Source organism: Amia ocellicauda, chromosome 5, assembly GCF_036373705.1.
Source record: "Amia ocellicauda isolate fAmiCal2 chromosome 5, fAmiCal2.hap1, whole genome shotgun sequence".
Lineage (NCBI taxonomy): Eukaryota > Metazoa > Chordata > Actinopteri > Amiiformes > Amiidae > Amia > Amia ocellicauda.
The window spans coordinates 51,039,725-51,062,538 of NC_089854.1; the positions used below are offsets into that span (position 1 = coordinate 51,039,725).

A 22,814-nucleotide genomic window follows, 5' to 3' on the forward strand; every position below is an offset into this window, starting at 1 on the left:
ATTCATCTGATGCTAGGGACGGCTTTACCAGATGACTGACTGGTATTTTAGTTTGAATGCCACTTATTTACTAAGGAGGGTAGCAAGGGAGGGGTTTTCTCCAATTCCTCAGCCTCTGATGTTGATTGTTTATTCTCCTAGTGAGGGGTTCTGATCTGTAAATCCTGCTGCATGAGGGGGCAAAATGGCTCTTTTAATAAATGCTAGTTCACATTTCCCTTATTATAAAATTTAAATAAGAGTACAGTCAGTGTGGCATTTGTAATGTTCCTCATCAATGCTTTTCACTTGAAAGCATTCAATAAAGATCACAATGGTACAGCATTCTGTCTTTAAAAAATCCTCTCAGTTGATAACCAAAATAGCTTTTTTCATTGTTCTTTTTTGTAATTTTTCACAGCCACAGAATTTGTATTTTGGATATAACCATGTTAAATGTAGAGTACATTCCTTAGCAAGTGGATTGAGGCAGTCTGAGGGTGTTAAACTGGCTGTGACTTTATGAATTTCTGGCCCTCTGCCACAGTAGTTCGCCAGTGATACACTACACAGTGCAGCAAGACTATGGGTGTCTGCTGGCTTTTTCCTGAAACATGACCTCATATATTGACAATCATGTGATTTACAGACTTCTAACTATCGGTATTTTCAGTCATTGTAAAGAAAATTCCTATTGGAAAATCCGAGCTAAGTAAGAACACCTCAAACCCATTTTCAGTAATTACTCAGTTGTTGATCTTTATCTTGAGGTTCAGTCAAAACTGCACCAATTTCACTTTTTAATATCTCTTAAATCAGCTTTGTATTTAGTAATCCCATCTTACTTGGTGAATTGACATTAATATATGAAAAATCTTAATGGGTCCACTGTGAAACTGTAATATTGTGCAGTGCTTGATTTATAATCTTTTGCTGCTCCAGTCTATTTGTTAGTATTGATTGAAATTAAAAATTACCTGTTAGCTGCAAAAATGTTTAACTGTTGAATAGGCAGTTTCAGCACAACAATCACATTAGGCCTAAATCTAAAATATGTAAATATGGAAATACATTTTATTGTATTTTGTGTTCAATGGGTAGATTTGAGAAAAGAAAAGTATAAAAACCAAATAGCCATTGTTAGATGTAGGGCTGGGCGATATGACTTAAAAATATTTTTTAGAAGTTTGGGCGATACATGGTATATATCTCTATTTCTTGTTTTTATCCAATCAAGCCACAAAATAAGCCAAAAGACATTCAAACTACAAGTATTTCGTTAATCCTTCAATAAGCAAAACTAACAAATACTACATGCAGGCTGTCATGGTAAATATATGCAGAATGCAACACATTACAGGGCAAGTGTTGTGTGATTACTATTACGTGTGTTATGTTATGGAATATGTATAATGTGTATATGTATGTATGTGTGTGTATATATATATATATATATATATAATGTTTAAAAATATCTGGCGTTACAATAGTTTTAATAAATCTTAAATGCGGGGTGCCTTATCCCAGGGATAAATCCCGTCTAAAAACAGTCCATATTTACCGATGTCTCAAAAATTATTTTTTAGAGAAAAAGTGAACATCATAATGCTTACGGGTTTCGACTTATCTTCCTCAGAGCACATACACTCACCTAAAGGATTATTAGGAACACCTGTTCAATTTCTCATTAATGCAATTATCTAACCAACCAATCATATGGCAGTTGCTTCAATGCATTTAGGGGTGTGGTCCTGGTCAAGACAATCTCCTGAACTCCAAACTGAATGTCTGAATGGGAAAGAAAGGTGATTTAAGCAATTTTGAGCGTGGCATGGTTGTTGGTGCCAGACGGGCCGGTCTGAGTATTTCACAATCTGCTCAGTTACTGGGATTTTCACGCACAACCATTTCTAGGGTTTACAAAGAATGGTGTGAAAAGGGAAAAACATCCAGTATGCGGCAGTCCTGTGGGCGAAAATGCCTTGTTGATACTAGAGGTCAGAGGAGAATGGGCCGACTGATTCAAGCTGATAGAAGAGCAACTTTTACTGAAATAACCACTCGTTACAACCGAGATATGCAGCAAAGCATTTGTGAAGCCACAACGCATACAACCTTGAGGCGGATGGGCTACAACAGCAGAAGACCCCACCGGGTACCACTCATCTCCACTACAAATAGGAAAAAGAGGCTACAATTTGCACAAGCTCACCAAAATTGGACAGTTGAAGACTGGAAAAATGTTGCCTGGTCTGATGAGTCTCGATTTCTGTTGAGACATTCAGATGGTAGAGTCAGAGTTTGGTGTAAACAGAATGAGAACATGGATCCATCATGCCTTGTTACCACTGTGCAGGCTGGTGGTGGTGGTGTAATGGTGTGGGGGATGTTTTCTTGGCACACTTTAGGCCCCTTAGTGCCAATTGGGCATCGTTTAAATGCCACGGCCTACCTGAGCATTGTTTCTGACCATGTCCATCCCTTTACGACCACCATGTACCCATCCTCTGATGGCTACTTCCAGCAGGATAATGCACCATGTCACAAAGGTCGAATCATTTCAAATTGTTTTCTTGAACATGACAATGAGTTCACTGTACTAAACTGGCCCCCACAGTCACCAGATCTCAACCCAATAGAGCATCTTTGGGATGTGGTGGAACGGGAGCTTCGTGCCCTGGATGTGCATCCCACAAATCTCCATCAACTGCAAGATGCTATCCTATCAATATGGGCCAACATTTCTAAAGAATGCTTTCAGCACCTTGTTGAATCAATGCCACGTAGAATTAAGGCAGTTCTGAAGGCGAAAGGGGGTCAAACACAGTATTAGTATGGTGTTCCTAATAATCCTTTAGGTGAGTGTATATACATATACACAGTATGATTTACTGTCACATAACAACAATAGCACACGTAATAGTAATCACGCAACACATGCGCTGTAAAAGGTGCAGATTCAGGTAGATTTAGCACAGCCGGGTTTATAGTGGCGCATTAACATCTGCTGGACAGAGACATTTCTTTCTGACTCGCGTTTCGATTCTACTTACAAGTACAGCACGTTGTTAATACAAAAGTTATAATAATAGTAATAATAATACAACTCTTGAACCACTTCACCATCTTAATAAAAAGAAAATGATACTTTCTGCATGTGTTTGCATTGCTTTCCAATTCATTAAAATGCAAACAAACGTTATTATTAATTTTATACAAATGATATCAGTATACATTAGCGGGGGTGGGGGTGCTTGCAGATCGCGTTCAGCCCGGCGACCAGAGCGGGGCGGACCGTGTGCGCTTGCGCATTAAAGTATCTCTTGGTTGTGTAGGTTATTGTGTGTCAGTTCACTCTCCTCATGTCGGTCTGTGTTTCTGATGCTCATTTCTACATGCATCCGACACGTGTGTAAGAACCGGGAAGAACGCAAAACGTCCTAATGACGAAAAATACTGCCGTAAAGATTGCAATTTGCGACACCACGATATAAACGATATAGCATAATATGAAACGAAAGACGTTTTTCTATCGTCATACGATATATATCGTCATATCGCACAGCCCTAGTTAGATGAAATGCAAAAATGGCATCTAATGAGGTCTGAGAGGTGAGTGAGCTTGTTTGATATTTTCCCTACACTTTCCTGATGCTTTACATCAGGGGTTCCCAATGTCTGGTGATGGAGGGCCAATTTCCTTAGGTTGCATGGGATGGGGGGACCACAGTAGGAAATTAACCACCAATTTTATTTATGTTAGGGAACATTTATTAACTTTAATTGTTTTATTATTTTTCCTCAAATTACATGTGTTATTTTTAAACAGAAAATTGTCATGAAGTGTTAAAATATAGAAAAGGTTTAGAAAAGGGGTGGTTGAAGTTTGGCTTTGCGGTGTCTCGCCAAACATCCTCGAGGGCCGCACTTTGGGAACCCCTGCTCTACATTAATTAATGTGTAGTTGGTTTACCCTGGTGCTTCATAGGGAAAAGCGAATCTTGCCCCATTCTGAGCTACAGTGAGTATTGAGTGACAGCAGAGAGACGCTGAGCTGTAGCGAGCATCTGAAGGTCTTCGCTGCTCTTCGACCCCCTTGCTCATTTGTTGGCTTTGGTGGCATGGCTGGAATATTGGTGGAATATTTAACTATGGCCAAAAAATTATGAATAAATTGAATGTGGCTATAAACTACATATATGTGTGTGTATATACAGTGAGAGAAAAAGTTTTTGATCCCCTGCTGATTTTGTATGTTTGCCCACTGACAAAGAAATGATCAGTCTATAATTTTAATGGTAGGTGTATTTTAACAGTGAGAGACAGTATTACAACAAAAAAATCCAGAAAAACGCATTTCAATAAAGTTATAAATTGATTTTCATGTTAATGAGGGAAATAAGTATTTAACCCCTTCGATTTAGTACTTGGTGGCAAAACCCTTGTTGGCAATCACAGAGGTCAGACGTTTCTTGGAGTTGTCCACCAGGTTTGCACACATCTCAGGAGGGATTTTGTCCCACTCCTCTTTGCAGATCCTCTCCAAGTCATTAAGGTTTCGAGGCTGACGTTCGGCAACTCGAACCTTCAGCTCCCTCCACACATTTTTTATGGGATTAAGATCTGGAGACTGGCTAGGCCACTCCAGGACCTTAATGTGCTTCTTCTTGAGCCACTCCTTTGTTGCCTTGGCTGTGTGTTTTGGGTCATTGTCATGCTGGAATACCCATCCACGACCCATTTTCAATGCCCTGGCTGAGGGAAGGAGGTTCTCACCCAAGATTTGACGGTACATGGCCCCGTCCATCGTCCCTTTGATGCGGTGCAGTTGTCCTGTCCCCTTAGCAGAAAAACACCCCCAAAGCATAATGTTTCCACCTCCATGTTTGATGGTGGGGATGGTGTTCTTGGGGTCATAGGCAGCATTCCTCCTCCTCTAAACACGGCGAATTGAGTTGATGGCCAAAGAGCTAAATTTTGGTCTCATCTGACCACAACACTTTCACCCAGTTCTCCTCTGAATCATTCAGATGTTCATTGGCAAACTTCAGACGGGCCTGTACATGTGCTTTCTTGAGCAGGGGGACCTTGTGGGCGCTGCAGGATTTCAGTCCTTCACGGCGTAGTGTGTTACCAATTGTTTTCTTGGTGACTATGGTCCCAGCTGTCTTGAGATCATTAACAAGATTCTCCCGTATAGTTCTGGGCTGATACCTCACCGTTCTCATGATCATTGAAACTCCACGAGGTGAGATCTTGCATGGAAACCCAGACCAAGGGAGACTGACAGTTATTTTGTAATTCTTCCATTTGCGAATAATCGCACCAACTGTTGTCACCTTCTCACCAAGCTGCTTGGCGATGGTCTTGTAGCCCATTCCAGCCTTGTGTAGGTCTACAATCTTGTCCCTGACATCCTTGGACAGCTCTTTGGTCTTGGCGATGGTGGAGAGTTTGGAATCTGATTGATTGATTGCTTCTGTGGACAGGTGTCTTTTATACAGGTAACGAGCTGAGATTAGGAGCAGTCCCTTTAAAAGAGTGCTCCTAATCTCAGCTCGTTACCTGTATTAAAGACACCTGGGAGCCAGAAATCTTGCTGATTGATAGGGGATCAAATACTTATTTCCCTCATTAACATGCAAATCAATGTATAACTTTTTTGAAATGCGTTTTTCTTGATTTTTTTTGTTGTTATTCTGTGTCTCACTGTTAAAATACACCTACCATTAAAATTATAGACTGATCATTTCTTTGTCAGTGGGCAAACGTACAAAATCAGCAGGGGATCAAATACTTTTTCCCCCTCACTGTGTATATATATATATATATATATATATATATATATATATATATATATATATATATATAGGTTCTCTAAACTGACTTTGTTGTAATTTGAGTGCCTGATTTCCGTTTCTTACCCTGAATTCCGCGATTGTCAGTATTCTCCGCAACACAGATTTCATATAGGCCTATATCTGTCACTCGTTTCCTAAAGGTCTCTCTTTTGGAAACTTATGTGCTTCTTTCCTGACTATGCAGAGCTAAAAACAATTAGGCCTATTTAATGCAGATTTTTATCAATCAAGCTATTAGACCAGGGGTACCCAAAGTGCGGCCAGGGGGACAAATGCGGCCCTTGAGAATGTTTGGTGCGCCCCCCAAACCCAACCTTCAGCCAGGCCTTTACTATATTTTTACACTTTCTGAAGATTTTCTGTTTCAAATTGCACATGTAATTTGGGGAAAATAATAAAACCACAATTAAAGTTCATAAATGTTACCTAACAGAAATAAAAAGGTATGATTTACAGGATACGATTTGTAGTGCTTTTAGGTATTAATCTCTGTCTACTACACTATTTTGGCTAATTTTTACAGTGTGCCTTGTTTGTGTATGGCAAACATACTGAAAGGGTTAAATGAGAGCCATTACCTCATCTTCCAAATGACTTTTCAAATAAAATCAGACTTGAAATTGTAGCCATAAATGTCTGTTGCAGGTTTTCTTGTATTTTACCAAAAGCATCTGAAGTGAGAGGGGGTTGATTGAACCTCTTGGTGAAGTGTTTTTTCTTTTTTCTTCACTAAGCTAGGGAGAGAGGAAAAAAAGAAAAAGTGAATATGTTGTTAGAGAGTCACCACAATCGAGTTAACTAATCCTTTGTTGTGGGTGGATGAACATTGAGAGGTGAAATGCGCAGAATTTAACCACTGCTGGTATTCGGTGTAAAGTGGGACAGCGAAGTATAATTGTGCCACCGCAACAGAATGCAATTCGAATTTGAACTCCTTTACTGACGAATGTATGCTACTGAAAGGTTAGTTATGATCTCCAATCTCTTAATAATATAAATTTTTAGAGCAAGTAGCTTTTTAGTAAGGGTAAGATTAGCATGCAAATGAGATTTAAAGGTTAAATCTGTATCTTATTCTGAAGCTGACTTGGCTTTTCCAGGAAGCATCCCATTTGAAATTGTTTTTATATATTTATTTTCAGACACTGTTTTAAATGTGTATCCCCAAGACACGAGTAATCGACTGAAGGCAAATGTGTCTTTAGCTCTTCTTACAATTCTTCTTTGGGATTTCTGGAAAAGGTTGATATTTATGTATATCAGGACAAATTGCATAAGACCACCAGATGTGCCATAATGCTTCTAATGTTCCCCTGAGCACTGTCTGTTAAAAATGTCATACTTCAGCCTCAAAAAGAGCTTTAATATCCATTTTTATAACTTTTATCTAGTCTTGGGTACAACATGCTACTCTACTTTGCTTTCTGGACTTTTACTATTCACGTTGAAAGCACCAACATTTCTACAGGCTACCCACTGCAGACTAGGTCTCGGCCTACATCTTGAAATGATTATTCTTCTCTTGGGCTCTGCCAAGATCAAACCCTGTGGGTTAACCCAAATTACAGATTGACCCATTTGCGCAAAATTGCTTTTCTTTGCTTCTGATTTAATTGGCAATCGATATTGTTTGACCATTTTTAATCACAGCGTTTTGCTTGTGGAAGACTGCCTGATACTACATTTCCAAAAAATGCCTCATCTGATGTAATGCATCGTGTTAACTCCAGCTAGTATTATGATGAATAATGTTTCAAAATCCTCCTAGTTGCAATAAATACAGTTATTGTCCTCTGTGCTTCAGAACATTTGGCAGCCTTAAAAAATATTCCCCCCCATGTTACTCCTAAGCCAAAACGTTTTCTACAAGATTAGGCTTTGACTTTTTTATGTCTTTCATTAAATGTTATCCTTGCTGAACATACCGTTTTGCCAAACACTGCCTTAGTAATAAAGCTACAGTGTTGACTATATATGCTGCAATTGTCTCTGATGAGGAAAAAGTCTGCATGCACAATCCTCACAGTAGTAATTAAAATAATGATAGTTTTGTTTTTTCATTGCAGCCACTGTGATATTCTGACTGTTACCTCTGTACTTAAAGTGCAGTTTCTAAACCTAGTTTCTTTAGGGTTTGTAAGGGCAGTTCATGCAATTATCTTTAAATGGTTTTGGCTTAAATAATTCTCCTGTACTGTACAAGTCAAATGACTTTAAATGCAAAGATTATAATCCAAATTATGTATAGTTTTTCACCACTACTTAGAAACTGAAGTTAAATAGACTTTGTCCTCTCACTATCACACCTATTGTAAATCACATATGAGAAACAAGCCGTTCATAGAATTAGCAGTATTTAAAGATAAATATCTAAAGGTAAAGATATTTGCATGTCTAATCATTACGTGTGATTTCTAATAAGTTAATAGGTCATGTGAAGGGTGCCTTTTATTGTATAATATATAATTTCAAACAGTTTGGGCAACCAGAAACGCTCAGCTTCGTTTCACAGTCCTCTTGCCCAATCTGCTCTTATACAATAAGAGACGCAGCTTCACATGATCTATTAACTTATAGACTGTAAATGGGGGCTGTTTATATACATAGAAGAAAATCTTTTCTGGGCAACACCACATTCACAACTGGATTGTATACATACAAAATATACCCATATTTTGTGGATTAATTCTCCATGGGCATAGAACTGGTGATATGTATGGAGATTGATGGTAGTATAACAGTAGACAGCTGGATTGTTTAGTGTTGGATAAGCTTAAAAAAAAAAAACGTTAGGGTAGACAGTTAAAGTATCAAGAAGTGGATAATTGAATTGTAAATGTTAGCATATTGAGTATGTTGGAGGGGGCTTTTTACCAGTGTTTGTCATTAAGAACAGGAAATGGAGATGGAGGCTGCAAATTCTGACTTTCTGCTCAGACTCAACTTGTTTTGGGTAAACTGCCACTCTGTGAGTGTTTGAAAGGACTAAACACAGAGGGCAGAAAATCAGGCAGGAGAAAACATGTTATTTCTGAAGTAAGTTAGGAGTAGAACTAAAGACAAACCAAGGTGTATATGTCAACAGAGCTCAAAAAAAGTCCAAGTTGTCACACAGATCACGTTTGGCCTCTGAAAAAGCTTCCCTGGTTTAACTGGCAGAGTAGTATCCAACCACTCTGTCATGTTCCTTGCTTATTTACTCTTTCTATATGGGCTTGGAATGGTATTTATTTCCTTTTACGTATTTATCATTGAGTGTCAGTATCTCTACTTTTTGCCTTACAAGAAAATTCAATATTAAAGCATTATTATGTGCTCTGAAATGTATTTGTATGTTTTGTTTCCACACCAATACTCTGTACTAATGAAGCCTCTGTGCCAGATTGGTTCTAAGAACCTTGTCTTGTTGTGACAGTTCACTTTGTAGCTCGAGTGGTGTACGGGGAATTGATTAAGGAGAACAAGGTCATTTTTAGTTGAATGACATCTCCCACTCTCCTGTAGTTAAATGGTAGAGACATCTATTCCCGAATGTATTTTGACATCATGGCTGACACAGATTCAGATCCTCTTAATAAGCTATTGAAGGCTTATTATTTTTTTTTACTGATTAAGCCTATATTATGTTTGTTAATTAAAAAATCTACATTAATACATTATTTTTTATTTATTTTTAACCATATTATTTACTATCAAACTACAGAGAAATTAATGTTTAATTAAATAGATCAGATTTATCAGGTCCTAGGTTTGCGTACTGTGTTCATTGTAGTCAACAACACTGTGAGCTTTGAACTGTAGTAAATATTAAGAGCTAAAACACACAGGGCATGAAGATAGTCAACATTAGCCTGATAGTTGATCATCATTATTTAGTGGTAAGCCTGCCAACACATTTTAGTTACTCAGGAGAATTTTTGCTAATTTTGCTAAGATTTTACTAGTACTAGTGAGTTATTGTTTTTAAAGCTCTGTGACACTAGAACATTTTTTTTTCTAGATGATCTATAACTGACTGAGTTCAGAACATCTGGCCTTCCAAGTATGATGTATCTGAAAGTGGTTTCATTTTATGCTACTTCTCTGGCCCAGTGATGGTTGAGGTAGCATTTGAACATTACCTGTGATATTGTTCTCTCCAGCATTAGCTTTAAACTCTTTCAAACTACCCCTCTGTCTCTTGTATCTTGATACAGGTTTGCTAAGAACCTGTCCCCCGACAAGATCAACCTGAGCACACTGAAAGGAGAGGGGCAATTGACCAACCTGGAGCTGGATGAAGAGGTTCTGCAGAATATGCTGGACCTGCCCACCTGGCTGGCCATCAACAAGGTTTTTTGTAACAAGGCTGTCATACGGGTGAGGCCCTCCCACACAGCTCAACCTCAGGGTTTTTCCTACAATTCCCCAAGCAGAAAGTTTCCAATAGAAGAAACCTGCTAGTCTGGGGCTGTGCTGAACCTGTTATTTCTGTCAAACTGGAATCTTTGCACACTACTTGTAATTTTTCTTTTGTTTTGGTTCTCCCTCTCCACCCAAAGCTTCATGAGTTGTTTTCCAATACACTGTTTAGTTTTCAAGAGGACTTGAGATTCCAGATCATGCAAGTTCGGTTCCACCCCTGCAGCTGGCCCTCCCTATCTCTCAAGGGCTCCACCCTTCTTTGTTGACAATGTGTGGTTTTGGGTCAGGGCTCAGGCCCATGATTTTGGCTACAGCAGAACTGCCTGGGAGAGCCAGTTTATTGCACGTTCCTTGCTATTGCATTTTCTCTCTCCCCCCCCCCCCCCCCCCAGTCGTCGCATATTAGAAGCATCCTGCAAATACTAACTCCAAATGTGAAAGTTTTTTATGCAGCATCGTGGCTTATTAGCATACATTAACCAGGGAAGAGATGCTACAAATATCGTCTCCCTTTATTCCCTGATGTAATTTTACTGTCAGACTTCTGTTTATTCAATTTGAATAATTTTATATTTATTTTCCGACCATTCACTTCAACAAAGAGCTTTCAGTAGTCACCCCAATCCATCTATTCAGTAGTGGTCTACAAGCAGGACATCTTAGTTCTTGTGTATCTGTACCTACAAGAGTTTGAAATGTATTATATTGCGTGCGTGCATGTGTAACTTTCTCAATTTAGTGGTAGGGCAGTCCAACAAAAGTAAAAGGAGGTTTTTGAGGTCAATAAACAGCAAATTATATTCAATGAAGAATTCATTTTTATTCAACATGTAATTAATTAAATACAAATGCCCTGTTAATACATGATCCTAGCCTGTGTATATATGTGCTTTCAAGAACCATATTGAATGTAATATAATTTTAAGATTTGATTTATTATTATTTTTGCACAAATACTCAAACTAAAAATGCTTTATGTAGATAATTTGTATTAGAGTTGCTTTATTTTTTCCTATTGAATTTTGTGCTCAAAATGCTTTTTAATTATCTCCGCTCCAATCAGCAGTGCTTTTAATGACTGTCCTGGAATTGTCTACTCTGTTGTATGGGTTCTGCTTCCAAAAAAAAAAAAACCTATTCGATAACTACTGCAATGTGCAGTGTGGCATTGTACAGTTAGGTCATTGTTCCTTTGCTCCGTCACTGCCGCAGAGGCTGAGGGTGTTTACTGAATTTTATCATTACAGAACAGTCAGTGAATGGTTACTAGTGTTTCTAATTAGTTTTGTGCAGCTTCAACTGCTGACATATTTTGAGAAATGTTTAATGTAAAATGCAAACACATCCTCAGCTGCTTTTTTGTTTATGGTAACTGTAAATTTTCATACAAACCAACAGTAGCTGTGCTTTATTCTTCCATTCGTTAAGAAACATTTTCATCATTCTCACCAACACAGTTTTACTTTGCATTTGTATTAAGTTCCCATGTATTACATTTGTTTTAGAAATATAGACCTGTGACACACACACACACACACACACACACACACACACACACACACACACACACATATATTTCATCCTTCTCAGAAATCCTTTACTGCAGGACACTACAGTGTAACATTGAAATGTGTACAGAAAAATTCTTTGATGTATTAACCCCTAAATGTTACATCTGGCTGTGATTTAAATTGTTTTTAAATTGTCTTCATAAACCCCGTATCATTTAGTCACAGGCTTCTGTTATGGACTCCATGCTGAATATTAAATAAATACACATTTTTAAATAAAATTGGTTAATTTCCATATCTGAAAGCTCTGTTTTTTTTTAACTTGAAAATAGGTTTGAAATAGGCATTACCCTGTTTAGAATAATGTTGCCTAATACCAGGAGTCAAAAATATGGGTGTCAAAGTCAATGAAATAGGCTAATATTGTTATTACACTGCCTGAAGAATGAATATGAATATTATTTTACAGTACTACAGTATTTTATTAAACTTCATTCCACTACACGAGACATATATATATATATCTCGTGTAGTGGAATGAAGTTTAATAAAATACTGTAGCTCCAGGTTTTGAATTGTTCTGGGTTTGTTTTTGTTTTGTTGAGGTTTTCCTTATTTCCAAATGGACAGGTTGGTAAGGGACACATTTAAGCTAGCAGTTTCCAAGTTCTCTGTAATGAGATTCCTTATGGGGAAGTTGCCAGTGACCCATTTTGGGCTGATTCATTCCTCACTCAAAGCAATGCACAGCCTGTGACATGCAATAATGTTCTCTATTTGGAGAAAAATTGCTTCTTGGCTGTGTGACAGAGTGAACAGAGAAATGAATTCCATTATCTGTATCACGTTCTTTAAACAGTCTGCAGAAAATCGCTGTAAAGTGCTTTTACTCTTCCTACCCCCTTAAGACATTTTGACTTTTTTTTGGGGGTAAATTGATCTGCAACATTTAAACTGAACTTTTCTAGCAGATGGGAATGTGTAGCATATTGGATATATAATATAGGGTATAAGTATATTTTGTGTATTTATTGGCATCCGTTTCTTTAGGGGAAGTATTGGAAGAGAACAGAATAAATACTTAACTAAGCTAATGAAGGCATTAATATTCATTAATATCTATTGCAGTGGTGAGGCTATTGTGACCTAGAGGCAGGTTAGGAAAGGTGAACCTCAATAGCTCAAAATTGGAGGCCTTTTCATAGATGTTGAAGAATTTTAGTATTATTGTTACTGGAGAATGGAAAATACCTTTTATATATATATATATAATTTTTTTTTTTTAAACTAAAATTCTGATTGGGATAGAAAATGTTAAACCCAACCACTGTTGATTCTGAATGGACAGTAGGGGATTTCAGGTGATCAGGGTGGAAGTTATTTGCCATTGCTTTACACTAAGAGTGGGGCAGGGTGGGTTCTAGGCTTCCTTCCCTAGATGGTGAGGTTGTTGGGATGCTGAGCAGCTCGTAATCTGATTGGAGTGAAGAGCTCAATGAGTCTCTCTCCTGTGTAGAACCTTTTATATTATAGGTAAAGCTGTATGGAGTTCAGTGCTTAACCAGTTCATTATTATACTACATCATCTCACAGTTTGTATTGTGGGCTGTGTGTCCAGGGCCCAACACCAGCTGCAGTAGTGCACTTTCACAGTTGTTGTTTTTGGTTGGGATTGTTAGGTAGTGAATGGCAGCCCAGTTTCTGTGCACTTAGAATGCAATACATTATTTAAGTTATGTAGATTTAAGCAGCCACAGTGACTTGCTCCCTACAATATAAATTGAAGCATAATGGAGATCCTATCATATAATGATTGGTATAAATTTGTGTCTGTGGGTAGAAAGCGGGTATTTAAAATAAGAACAGAATACAAAGTATAATTGTATCAATTCATGATGAAAAATTATTTGTCGGCCTACATATGAAGACAATAATTTTCATTAAATGGTTGTCATTGCTCATCAGTCAATTTATAACTCCTTAGGTGACTGTAATTAGCTTTATGTTATCTCTCTCCAAACAGCTGGAAATTAATTCTCCTTTATATATATATAAAAAAAAAATCTTTTTCTGAGATCTCTTTTTAGAAATGCTTTTAAGGAAACATTCTCTCTTATCTGTCTGAGATTTCATCTGCATTTCTCTCCCAGCCATTGTTTACTGTCAGTGGTGGCAGCCTGTACAGCATGTGCCTGTGGGTTTGGTCACCACGGCTCCAACATTCACAGTGAGATCATTGCAGATGGCTTTGCTCATTAACCTTGAACAGCAGCAGCAGGAATTCAAGACCTCATAGGAACTTTGCCTGGAGTGTATCAGCTGAGCCTTGCTAGAGAGAGCTGCACGCTCATTCCAGAAGGTGTTGATCGCAGTGGATGTTTATGTAAATGGATAAATAAACGCAGGTTTTTTGATAACAATTACAATTGTTCAGCTTAAAGGCAAACCTCCACCAAAAAGACATGAATATCAAGTTCCTTCAGCACACTATGAATGTTTTATTATTTTTATTTATTAGTTTGTGTGTAAGATCCATTAGGGTTTCTACAGGCTTCTATTTATTTCTGGATATTTGCAAAGTTCACAGAAGATTGTGCATGTAGAGGGCAAACACAGCCATGCAGCTCTTCAGTTGGGAGAGGTTGGTAGTAGTCTTTTATCAAGGGAACCTTGAGACCCAGAGCACTGTTTGTTATGCTCTCTCATACACCTCCTTTCATATTTCGGTATCGGTATTCTGTGATTTCACATAATTGTACCAAGTTAACTAAGCTAACAATTCAGAACTGAAGGGCTTCTTCTCAGTCATTGGCCAGTGAAGATCTTTTTTTTTTTCTTCTTATCCTGATGATTAGCAAAAAATTATGCGGCCGAGTTGGGTTTATATCTGTGTAGTTCTTTCTTTCTCCCACATAGCAATTATTTGCCCTAACTAGCTCTCTTGCAGTGAATGCTAATTCATGGCAATTAGTCTGGGTGTTGCTGAATACCTGGGCTGAGGAGACCTTACTTTGAAGAAATGTCATTAAAACTGTAGTATGGTGCACAAAAAGATGAGCTGTTAAAGGGATTCCTGCTCTCCTAAGATAGCAGCCAATTCAATGAGTTGGGTATGATATTGTGAAGTATAGGCTGTGGAGATGATTACACTTTATTATTGATATACACACTAGGGACAATCCTATACTGTATCACAACGGTTTGTCTCCAATGCATTAATACCTTATTTTAAGTAATAATTTTAAGTCTTTGATCTTTAATGTATTTATCTGTGGGGTTTCTTTCTTATAATTTAATATAAATGAAGATAATTTTTTATTAGTTTTGTGTCCTTTTGCAAGTTAATGCTATGAAGATCTGAGGCCCTGTAATTTTCTGATTTAAGGAAATGGTATGAAACACAATTATATATAATATTTTTTTTTATGCCATTATAAAAAAAACGTTTACAGAAGAAGGTAAAAATGTGTATGTTTAGGTTAATAATACTCTGTTTAAGATAAATTGCTTGTTTTGAATATGTCATGCAATCAGTCTGATACAATAACAAAGATGCTGTTTGTATGTTGGTACATTCGTAGTATCAATAACATGAAACGGGAGCTGATGAAAAACGATGATACTGTGTTTTCTCTTCGAATACTCATTAACTGGGCTTTCTGTTTGTTTCACAGATCCCATGGACAAAGCTGAAGACTCACCCCATCTCCCTGGTAAAAACAAAAATAAAAATACAGAATTTCCTTTCATTACATGCAATCTGATTTTGTGCCTGTTGTATTTTTGCTCATAGCATAAGCCAGACCATTTTTCAACAGATCAGGTTAATTCTTCAGGCAAATGGGAAATCATATTCATCATGATTTAATCCTCAATAGTGTAATGTCAGCATATTTTTTTTCTGAATAATAATCATAAAGGTGAGAGAAAGCAATCTCTTACACTGCTATATAGTACCACACTGTGTGTGTTTGTGTGTGCTCGTGGGGGGTTAAATCCAATTCTCCATTGTTAATCAGATCCTGGTCTTTCATTGCTGGTGTTTAACAATATTGCAGATTTCATCCTAGTGTGTTTAGTATGACGTGAATAATTATACCACTGTTAAATAGTGTAAAGTTTTACCTCCTACACGCCATACCATGTGTGTGTTATATAAACATTACAGGTTTTTAAGGCTTCAAACCCAATATTTGTAATGATAGGTTATTATCATAACCCCGGTTCCCAGAAAAATAAAGACAGCCATTACCTAATGGGAAGAGCCTTCTGACCTGCCAGTCATTGAAAGCATGTACCAAAGCTGCCCAATAGGGGCCCTGCTGGCAGGAGGAAGATCCTCAAGTGTGGCTCCGTGAAAGAGAGCCCACGACTTGGCTTGTCCCCTTGTTTAGTGCGCTGAGATGTGTTCATGCATGGGGACATTAGCCGTCTCATAGGTGAGCTGGATCACATCCACCACCCAGTGTACCAGTCTCTGTTTGGATACCGTCCTCCCTCTGGTGGTGGAACCATAGCAGACAAACAGCTGGTCAGATTTGCGGCTCTGCGCAGTCCTCCGCATATAGCACCTCAAAGAAGATAGCGAAAATTAGAACCGAACTCCGAAGAGCAGGTGAGCACACTTCTCAAAGCTTTAAGGCAATCGCAAGCGAAACTCAGTAAAGCACAATCACAGGCTTGGAATTAGTGCTGAAAGGACTGAGCGGTGCTTTGAGCCCATCTCCACAACGGAGCTCTGCTTCCTCTCAATCAAGGTAGCTTTCCTGGTAACAATAACATCGGCAAGAACAATTGGTGAAATTCACGCCTTGTCTGTAGATAAAGCCTGTCTGATCTTCTCGGGAAGCAACGACAGAGTCACTCTCGGGAAGAACCCGGCCTTCCTGCCCAAGGTCGTGTCTGCGTTTCATATAAACCAACCTATTGCCCTGGAGTCTTTCCATCCCCCTCCACATACATCTGATGAGGACTGCAGATGCAGAGCTGCAAATCCGACCAGCTGTTTGTCTGCTTCGGTTCCACCATCAGAGGGAGTGCAGTTTCAAAACGTCAACTGGCGCACTGGGTGGCGGACGCAATCCGGCTCACCTATGAGACTGCTAATGTTCCCATGCCTGAACACATCTCAGCGCACTCAACGAGGGGACAAGCCAAGTTGTGTGCTCTCTTTCACGGTGCCACACTTGAGGGTCTTCCTCCTGCCAGCAGGGCCCCTATTGGGATGCTTTGGTACATGTTTTCAATGATTGGCAGGTCAGAAGGCCTTTCCCATTGGGTAATGGCTGTCTTTCGATTTGAAAGGGAACCAATACATTAATTTATGTACTCTGACAATTTGTGGCTGTTTGTTACAGTACCTTGATAAAGTCGTGATGGAAATGAGCACCTGTGAGGAGCCAAGGTCACCCAATGGGCCTTCCCCTATAGCCACAGCTTCTGGTCAAAGGTGAGGTGACATGGTAACACAGTGCATCCTGGGTAATTAATGTTGATTTTCTTAATACTTTTCCTTTAGTACATACCCAGTCTTTTTTTATGTTAGGTTGTGTTGTACCCCCTGCCCTTCCCCACTACTTAGGCCGATCTTTGAAGCTGAATTAATCTTCAACCATTTTGTTTCTCTTTGTTTGCATCTGAATACTGAAGCTCTGTGCTGCCCGCTTACTGTACCCCTTTCTGTGCCTCTCCTCTCCCAGCGAATATGGCTTTGCAGAGAAGGTGGTGGAAGGCATCTCTCTTTCGGTCAACTCCATTGTCATCCGAATCAAAGCGAAGGCCTTCAACGCCTCCTTCGAGCTGTCCCAGCTGAAGGTGTACAGCGTGAACACCAGCTGGCAACTGAGCGACCTGAGATTCACCCGGATACAGGACCCTCAGCGTGGGGAGGTAAACGGCCACACAGTGGAACCTCTCTTCCCTTCAGCATTCAGATTAATCCTGTATTTAACAGAGCTCTGCTGTATTGTAATGAACAGTCTATCCATAGAGAATGGGAGTTGAAAACCCAAATGCTTTTATCGTTTACAGATTTTGACATTCAAAGAAATCAGCTGGCAGATGATCAGGATAGAGGCGGACGCTATTCAAAGCGGAGATCATGAAATCCTGAGCGCCCCGGTGCGACTGATCACCAATCAGTCCAAAATCAAGGTCACGCTCAAGAGGCGGGTAAGGGCACAGAGAATGAAACGACTTCCGTTTGCACAGCACCTTCTACTCTCACACACTGAGATCCCAAAGGCCTTTGCCCAATGCATTCCTGGACAAAACACTGTTTTAGAGGTTAGCGAACTCAATAGTGTGGAAGAATAAAACAGAAGTGATAATTAAAAAAATCCCCTTGCAGAAATCTCTTTTTGGCTGAAACATCGCTCATGTTTTGGGTTAAGAAGTGTTTCACATAAGGCTGCTGGTATACTTACCAGTTCAGATTTTAATGTGTCACATTTTTAAAGTATGTTCACAAGGTTTAAAATAGAAAACTACATGACACAAAGCATAAGAAGCCGGAATGCATGTGGATTGCAGACAGATCTGGATTAACACGATGTAATTGACTATACCTCGTGGTTGTAGTTTGAAAATCTGATTTTGGTTTTCCCTGTACCAGATGAAAGATTGCAACGTGGTGGCATCTAAGCTGATCCTGTTCTTGGATGACTTGCTCTGGGTGTTGACCGACTCCCAGTTGAAGGCCATGGTCCAGTACGCCAAGTCTCTGAGCGAAGTCATGGAGAAGTCGGCCCAGCAGAGAAAGAGCATGGCTTCGGAGTCTAATCAGGTAGGGCTGGGTCTCCTGACCTTTGCCACTGCAGACAGGGTTTCAACAGGGTTTTGGGGTTTTGACAACACTCAATCATTAATAATAAATAAATCCTATCTTCAGGGCTTTGGCCTTTGGGCTTTAATGCACGAAAAGTGAATATCTGAAAATGAGCCACATTAGTTGACAAAAATTGATCCTGGAAAGCTCATTAGAATAATCACATGCATAGGACCCTGTTGGTTTATTTATTCTGCAGAAATCCTGTCATGCATCGCCTCTTTTACCCCATATTTCATATCTGTTTCCTGGATTCTACAATTACTGAATTCATAGATTAAATTAAATAGAAAAATAGAACCTTTCTTTTTTCTTTTTCTTTGTCCTCTACAGAGGTTTTAAAAGGAAAAAAAAGGAAATGCTTATGCAATATCCAGGCAGTCTCCTGCCAGCTGGACAGCTCGTCTGTAGTTTAGAAATTTGGATGGATTGCACACAAACAAATGTTTACATCATACGGGCAAACATGGGCAGGCTGAGATCATGGAGCGATATCATTCAGGGTGTTGAACTGAACAGAGAATTCAAACAACAGTTAGTCATTTGTACACGTCAAGCTGTAATTCACTGTCATTTTGAGATCTCCGTTTTGCTTGCCCATTTTCACTTTCTAATATCGTTTTCAAAACCAGTGCCTGTGGTATAATTTTTTTTTTTCCCCCATGACTAAGCAAACAAAACTTTGCATGTTATTTTATGTGAAATGCACACCATTTCATTTTAATTCAAATACTTGATCCAAGCTCAGTGCTTGTACAGTATCACCTAACTTGTTATTGTAACACACACTGAAACTACACTCCACGGCTCAAGCAGAACTGCTCATGTGTTCTAATATCAGCCCTTAGTGATGCAATCCCTGCGTCCTGCTCAGCTGACCGACCTATTGCTTTTACTCATCTTACAGTTTAACTTCACGCCATCATGGTATTTTGCAGTCCATTCAAACCTAATTTCCGAGGCTGAATATAAATCGAGAAGGGGATTGTGTAATCTTTATTCAATAGCTGGGCTTTCTAGGTTTGTTGACTAATGAAACTCACCCCGGTTAGGAAGACCGTCTGTAGGCCTTATTCTTATCATCTCAAATTCCAGCCCTGCTTTAATCTCCGTCGCATAAATCTCTTCTGTTCTCTGTGTAGTTTGTCCCACAGCTGTGTGTGTGTGCTATGTCTTGTTCCTTCTGTGATTTTCACCCCCCCAAAGTGCTTTATGGTAGTGCTGTGTGGAGCTGAGAGATCTATGTCTCTGTGTTGTGAGGATGCCCTGTTTGCCAGTTTGCCTTCAGTCTTCCCCTTTTTTTCATTGTTTGGAGACTGAAACTACCCTTTTAATGTACCAGGGCTATGCATGTTTTCTTTGCAAGTGTCGTTCTTGTCACTTTGATAATCATGTATAACATTTGCTTATTTTTTTATTTATATATAAATGTTTAAAAAGCACTTTGCTCCCATTGCAGACCTGGCAAGTGTGAGATCTGTGCATTAATCATCTCACCCACTCCTTCCCACTGACAACAGTTTGGATTTGAAACAGTGCTGTTCTGCACACTAATGATTGTTTTTTGTTTGTTACTCCATAACTGCAGTTCAATTTTGTGTTTTTAAATTTCATATAAAATTATTTTTACACTCGCATGAATGACTGTACATTTATTAGTATGACATCTGTCAAGGACATGGAATATATTTTGGCCTGCACTTCCACTTCCTTGGCATATGGTCCAGACTATTTCACTCCTCTGCCAAATTACGAGTTTGCGTTTTAGCCTTATAAGGCATTCCACGGCCCCAACAGTTTTGCTACTGGTCTTGAAGGCCTCGTTGTTTTAAATAACCAATATGGATTTCATAGTCTTATTCACAGAATTTCAGTTTTCGTGTAAACATCCTCAGTTTTTATTACATAGCAACACTTAGATTTACTCTTTTATAATTTTCACAGTGCTGCCAGGTTATCCTGACTGATTTCCTCCATTGTCATGAATGTAATTAACTATGTGGTGCTCTGGAACTCAATTCAATAATTTGTTCAAAAATATAATTACATGCAAGGTAGTGAAATTGTGCAAGTAAATAGCCAACTTCTCAGGATACAAATTCTCTCTGAACAGTCAATTTCTGTGCCTGTGTCTTTACGTAATGATTCTTCAACACATTTTTCCAACCTCCGCTTATCACAGACTTGTGTTATTGCACCACCTGCTGGCTTTTTCCCTGCTTTTGCTTTAGAAGCTCGTTATAATAAAAGTAGAAAATAAATATGTTTCTGAACCAGTTGGCTTCTAATGAGAGTTGACCTCTCCTTCAAAATCCTGAGTATTTTGTGTCAATACATTATCAGCACCACTGAAGTGTTGCGGTCATTGATTATATTTGTAATATTTTGGGCCCCGTTGACATATGCAAAGAATATGCACAATGGTAATTCTAATACCTCCAAATGCATTATCATTTATTATCATTCTGCTAATATATGTTTGGAACTCCATCCTGCTCCACTGTCTTTAATAAGTACTAATATTATGTGTGCACGCGCGTGTGTGTGTGTGTGTGTGTACACGTTTGTGTTTGCATTAGTGCATGTGTGTATTTTCTCTGTGTGTATGCTGCCTCTTGGTGGTGTATCTGTATAGTGCAGCCATGTTTCCGGCAGTTAATGGCTTCCTGTCCTCCCCAGAACCCAGCCCCGGCCCCCACATCCCAGCAGGTGCGCACCCAGCAGACCGCTGCAGCCGCTGACCAGAATGCCACCAACGCCAAGCTCTTCAGCTCTTATGACGTCCAAGAGACCTCTCACCACCTGCAGATCAAGCACCTGGACCTGCACATCTGTGATGACATCCATTCCAAGGACAGAGGTAATGCTGTTCAAGGACAGTGGCTTCAACTACTTTTATGGCCTCCCAGCCTCCCATTCACTTCAGTCCTCTGATTAGCTGATGAACTAGATGTATTCAATACTGCTCTAAAGTTTGCAAATTATAAGTAGTGCACCTTGCATTAAAAATAACATGCTAACCTACAAAAACTAGAAGATTACAGTTTCTAATACTGTGTTGAAACTGCTGTGCATTTCACTCTTATTTATTATCGCGTTACAGAAAAACAATTGAGGCATTTTATCACCCTGCCTGGCAATAGCGCCTGGCTGATGGCAGAGCGCCGAGCTGTTCATCCTTCTGTGCCATCCATCACTGGTGTTGAAGGAGTCTTGCGAACACTTCACATTTCACAAGATGGTTAATTGTCATGAAATTCGAATGAGCACAATGGATATCAAAGAATCATGACAGACTCCTCTCCCCTCTTTTCTTTCTCCATCTGCAGATTTTCTGTATTTCAATGTTTCACATTTGAACTCCTTAACAATAATTTGCTTGCATTAGGAGACAAAGCAACATCCAGTGGGAGATATTTGTAACTTTAAAAACTGTCACAACTTTAGATTTTCACTGAATACTTGAATACTCAGTTTTTCTTGCTCAAATGACTAATACATATTATTAGGTATAGCTATAATACGATTCTATAGTATTGCATTACATTATTTTGTTAAGGAACCCTAGAGATAAGTGCTGATAAAAAATGTATGTGAAATTAATAATACTTTGCCCTGGTTAAATAAACCAACCACACATATTATAAGTCATAATTAATCATTTGTTCATGGTTTAATAAATCCTGGTCCTTTTTTTTTAAACAATGTACAGAAATTAGTTTTGTTCAAATGTTATTCTATCTCCTGTTTTTTTTTTTTTTGTTGTTGTTTTGAGTTTGTCCCCCTAATCTCTGGGGCTCCATACTTCTGTTTTGTGTGTGTTTTATTGATATGCTTTAAAGTGGGTGACTGTGCATTGGTGTTTTTTTATTATACTAGTCCTGTAGTTCATCAGTAATCTGAACTGAATCCTGGATCCTGGCCTGACTCATGATTATTGTTTTGCACAGGAATAGACAAGAGAATCACTGGTGGGGCAATGCAGCTGTCTTTCAGTGAGATAGCAGTGGATTACTATCCTTTTCACAGAGCAGGTAAATCACAAAAAAAAAAAAAAAAATGATAAACCAATGTATTCCGACCATATTGGCTTAAATAGATCCAGTTCCAGTTCCCTTATCAGATACAGTTTTAACAACTTTAAAACCCTTTATATACCAGGCCAGTAAAAAAAAAAAACTAGTTTTTCTGTTGATCTTTGTCAGTGTATTTCTGCAATGTCCTTGTTTTAAA

General features: G+C 38.8%; 1 protein-coding gene across 1 annotated transcript in view; it reads left to right on the forward strand.

Annotated features, from left to right (window-relative positions):
• Window positions 1–22,814, forward strand: part of bltp3b (bridge-like lipid transfer protein family member 3B) — a 49,235-nt gene that overhangs the window by 9,535 nt on the left and 16,886 nt on the right. Inside the window, exons 2-9 of the mRNA XM_066705623.1 lie at window positions 10,037–10,199; window positions 15,430–15,468; window positions 17,113–17,204; window positions 17,455–17,644; window positions 17,786–17,926; window positions 18,369–18,539; window positions 21,261–21,441; window positions 22,532–22,615. Coding sequence (XP_066561720.1) covers window positions 10,037–10,199; window positions 15,430–15,468; window positions 17,113–17,204; window positions 17,455–17,644; window positions 17,786–17,926; window positions 18,369–18,539; window positions 21,261–21,441; window positions 22,532–22,615 — 1,061 coding nt within the window. The remainder of the gene's footprint in view (window positions 1–10,036; window positions 10,200–15,429; window positions 15,469–17,112; window positions 17,205–17,454; window positions 17,645–17,785; window positions 17,927–18,368; window positions 18,540–21,260; window positions 21,442–22,531; window positions 22,616–22,814) is intronic.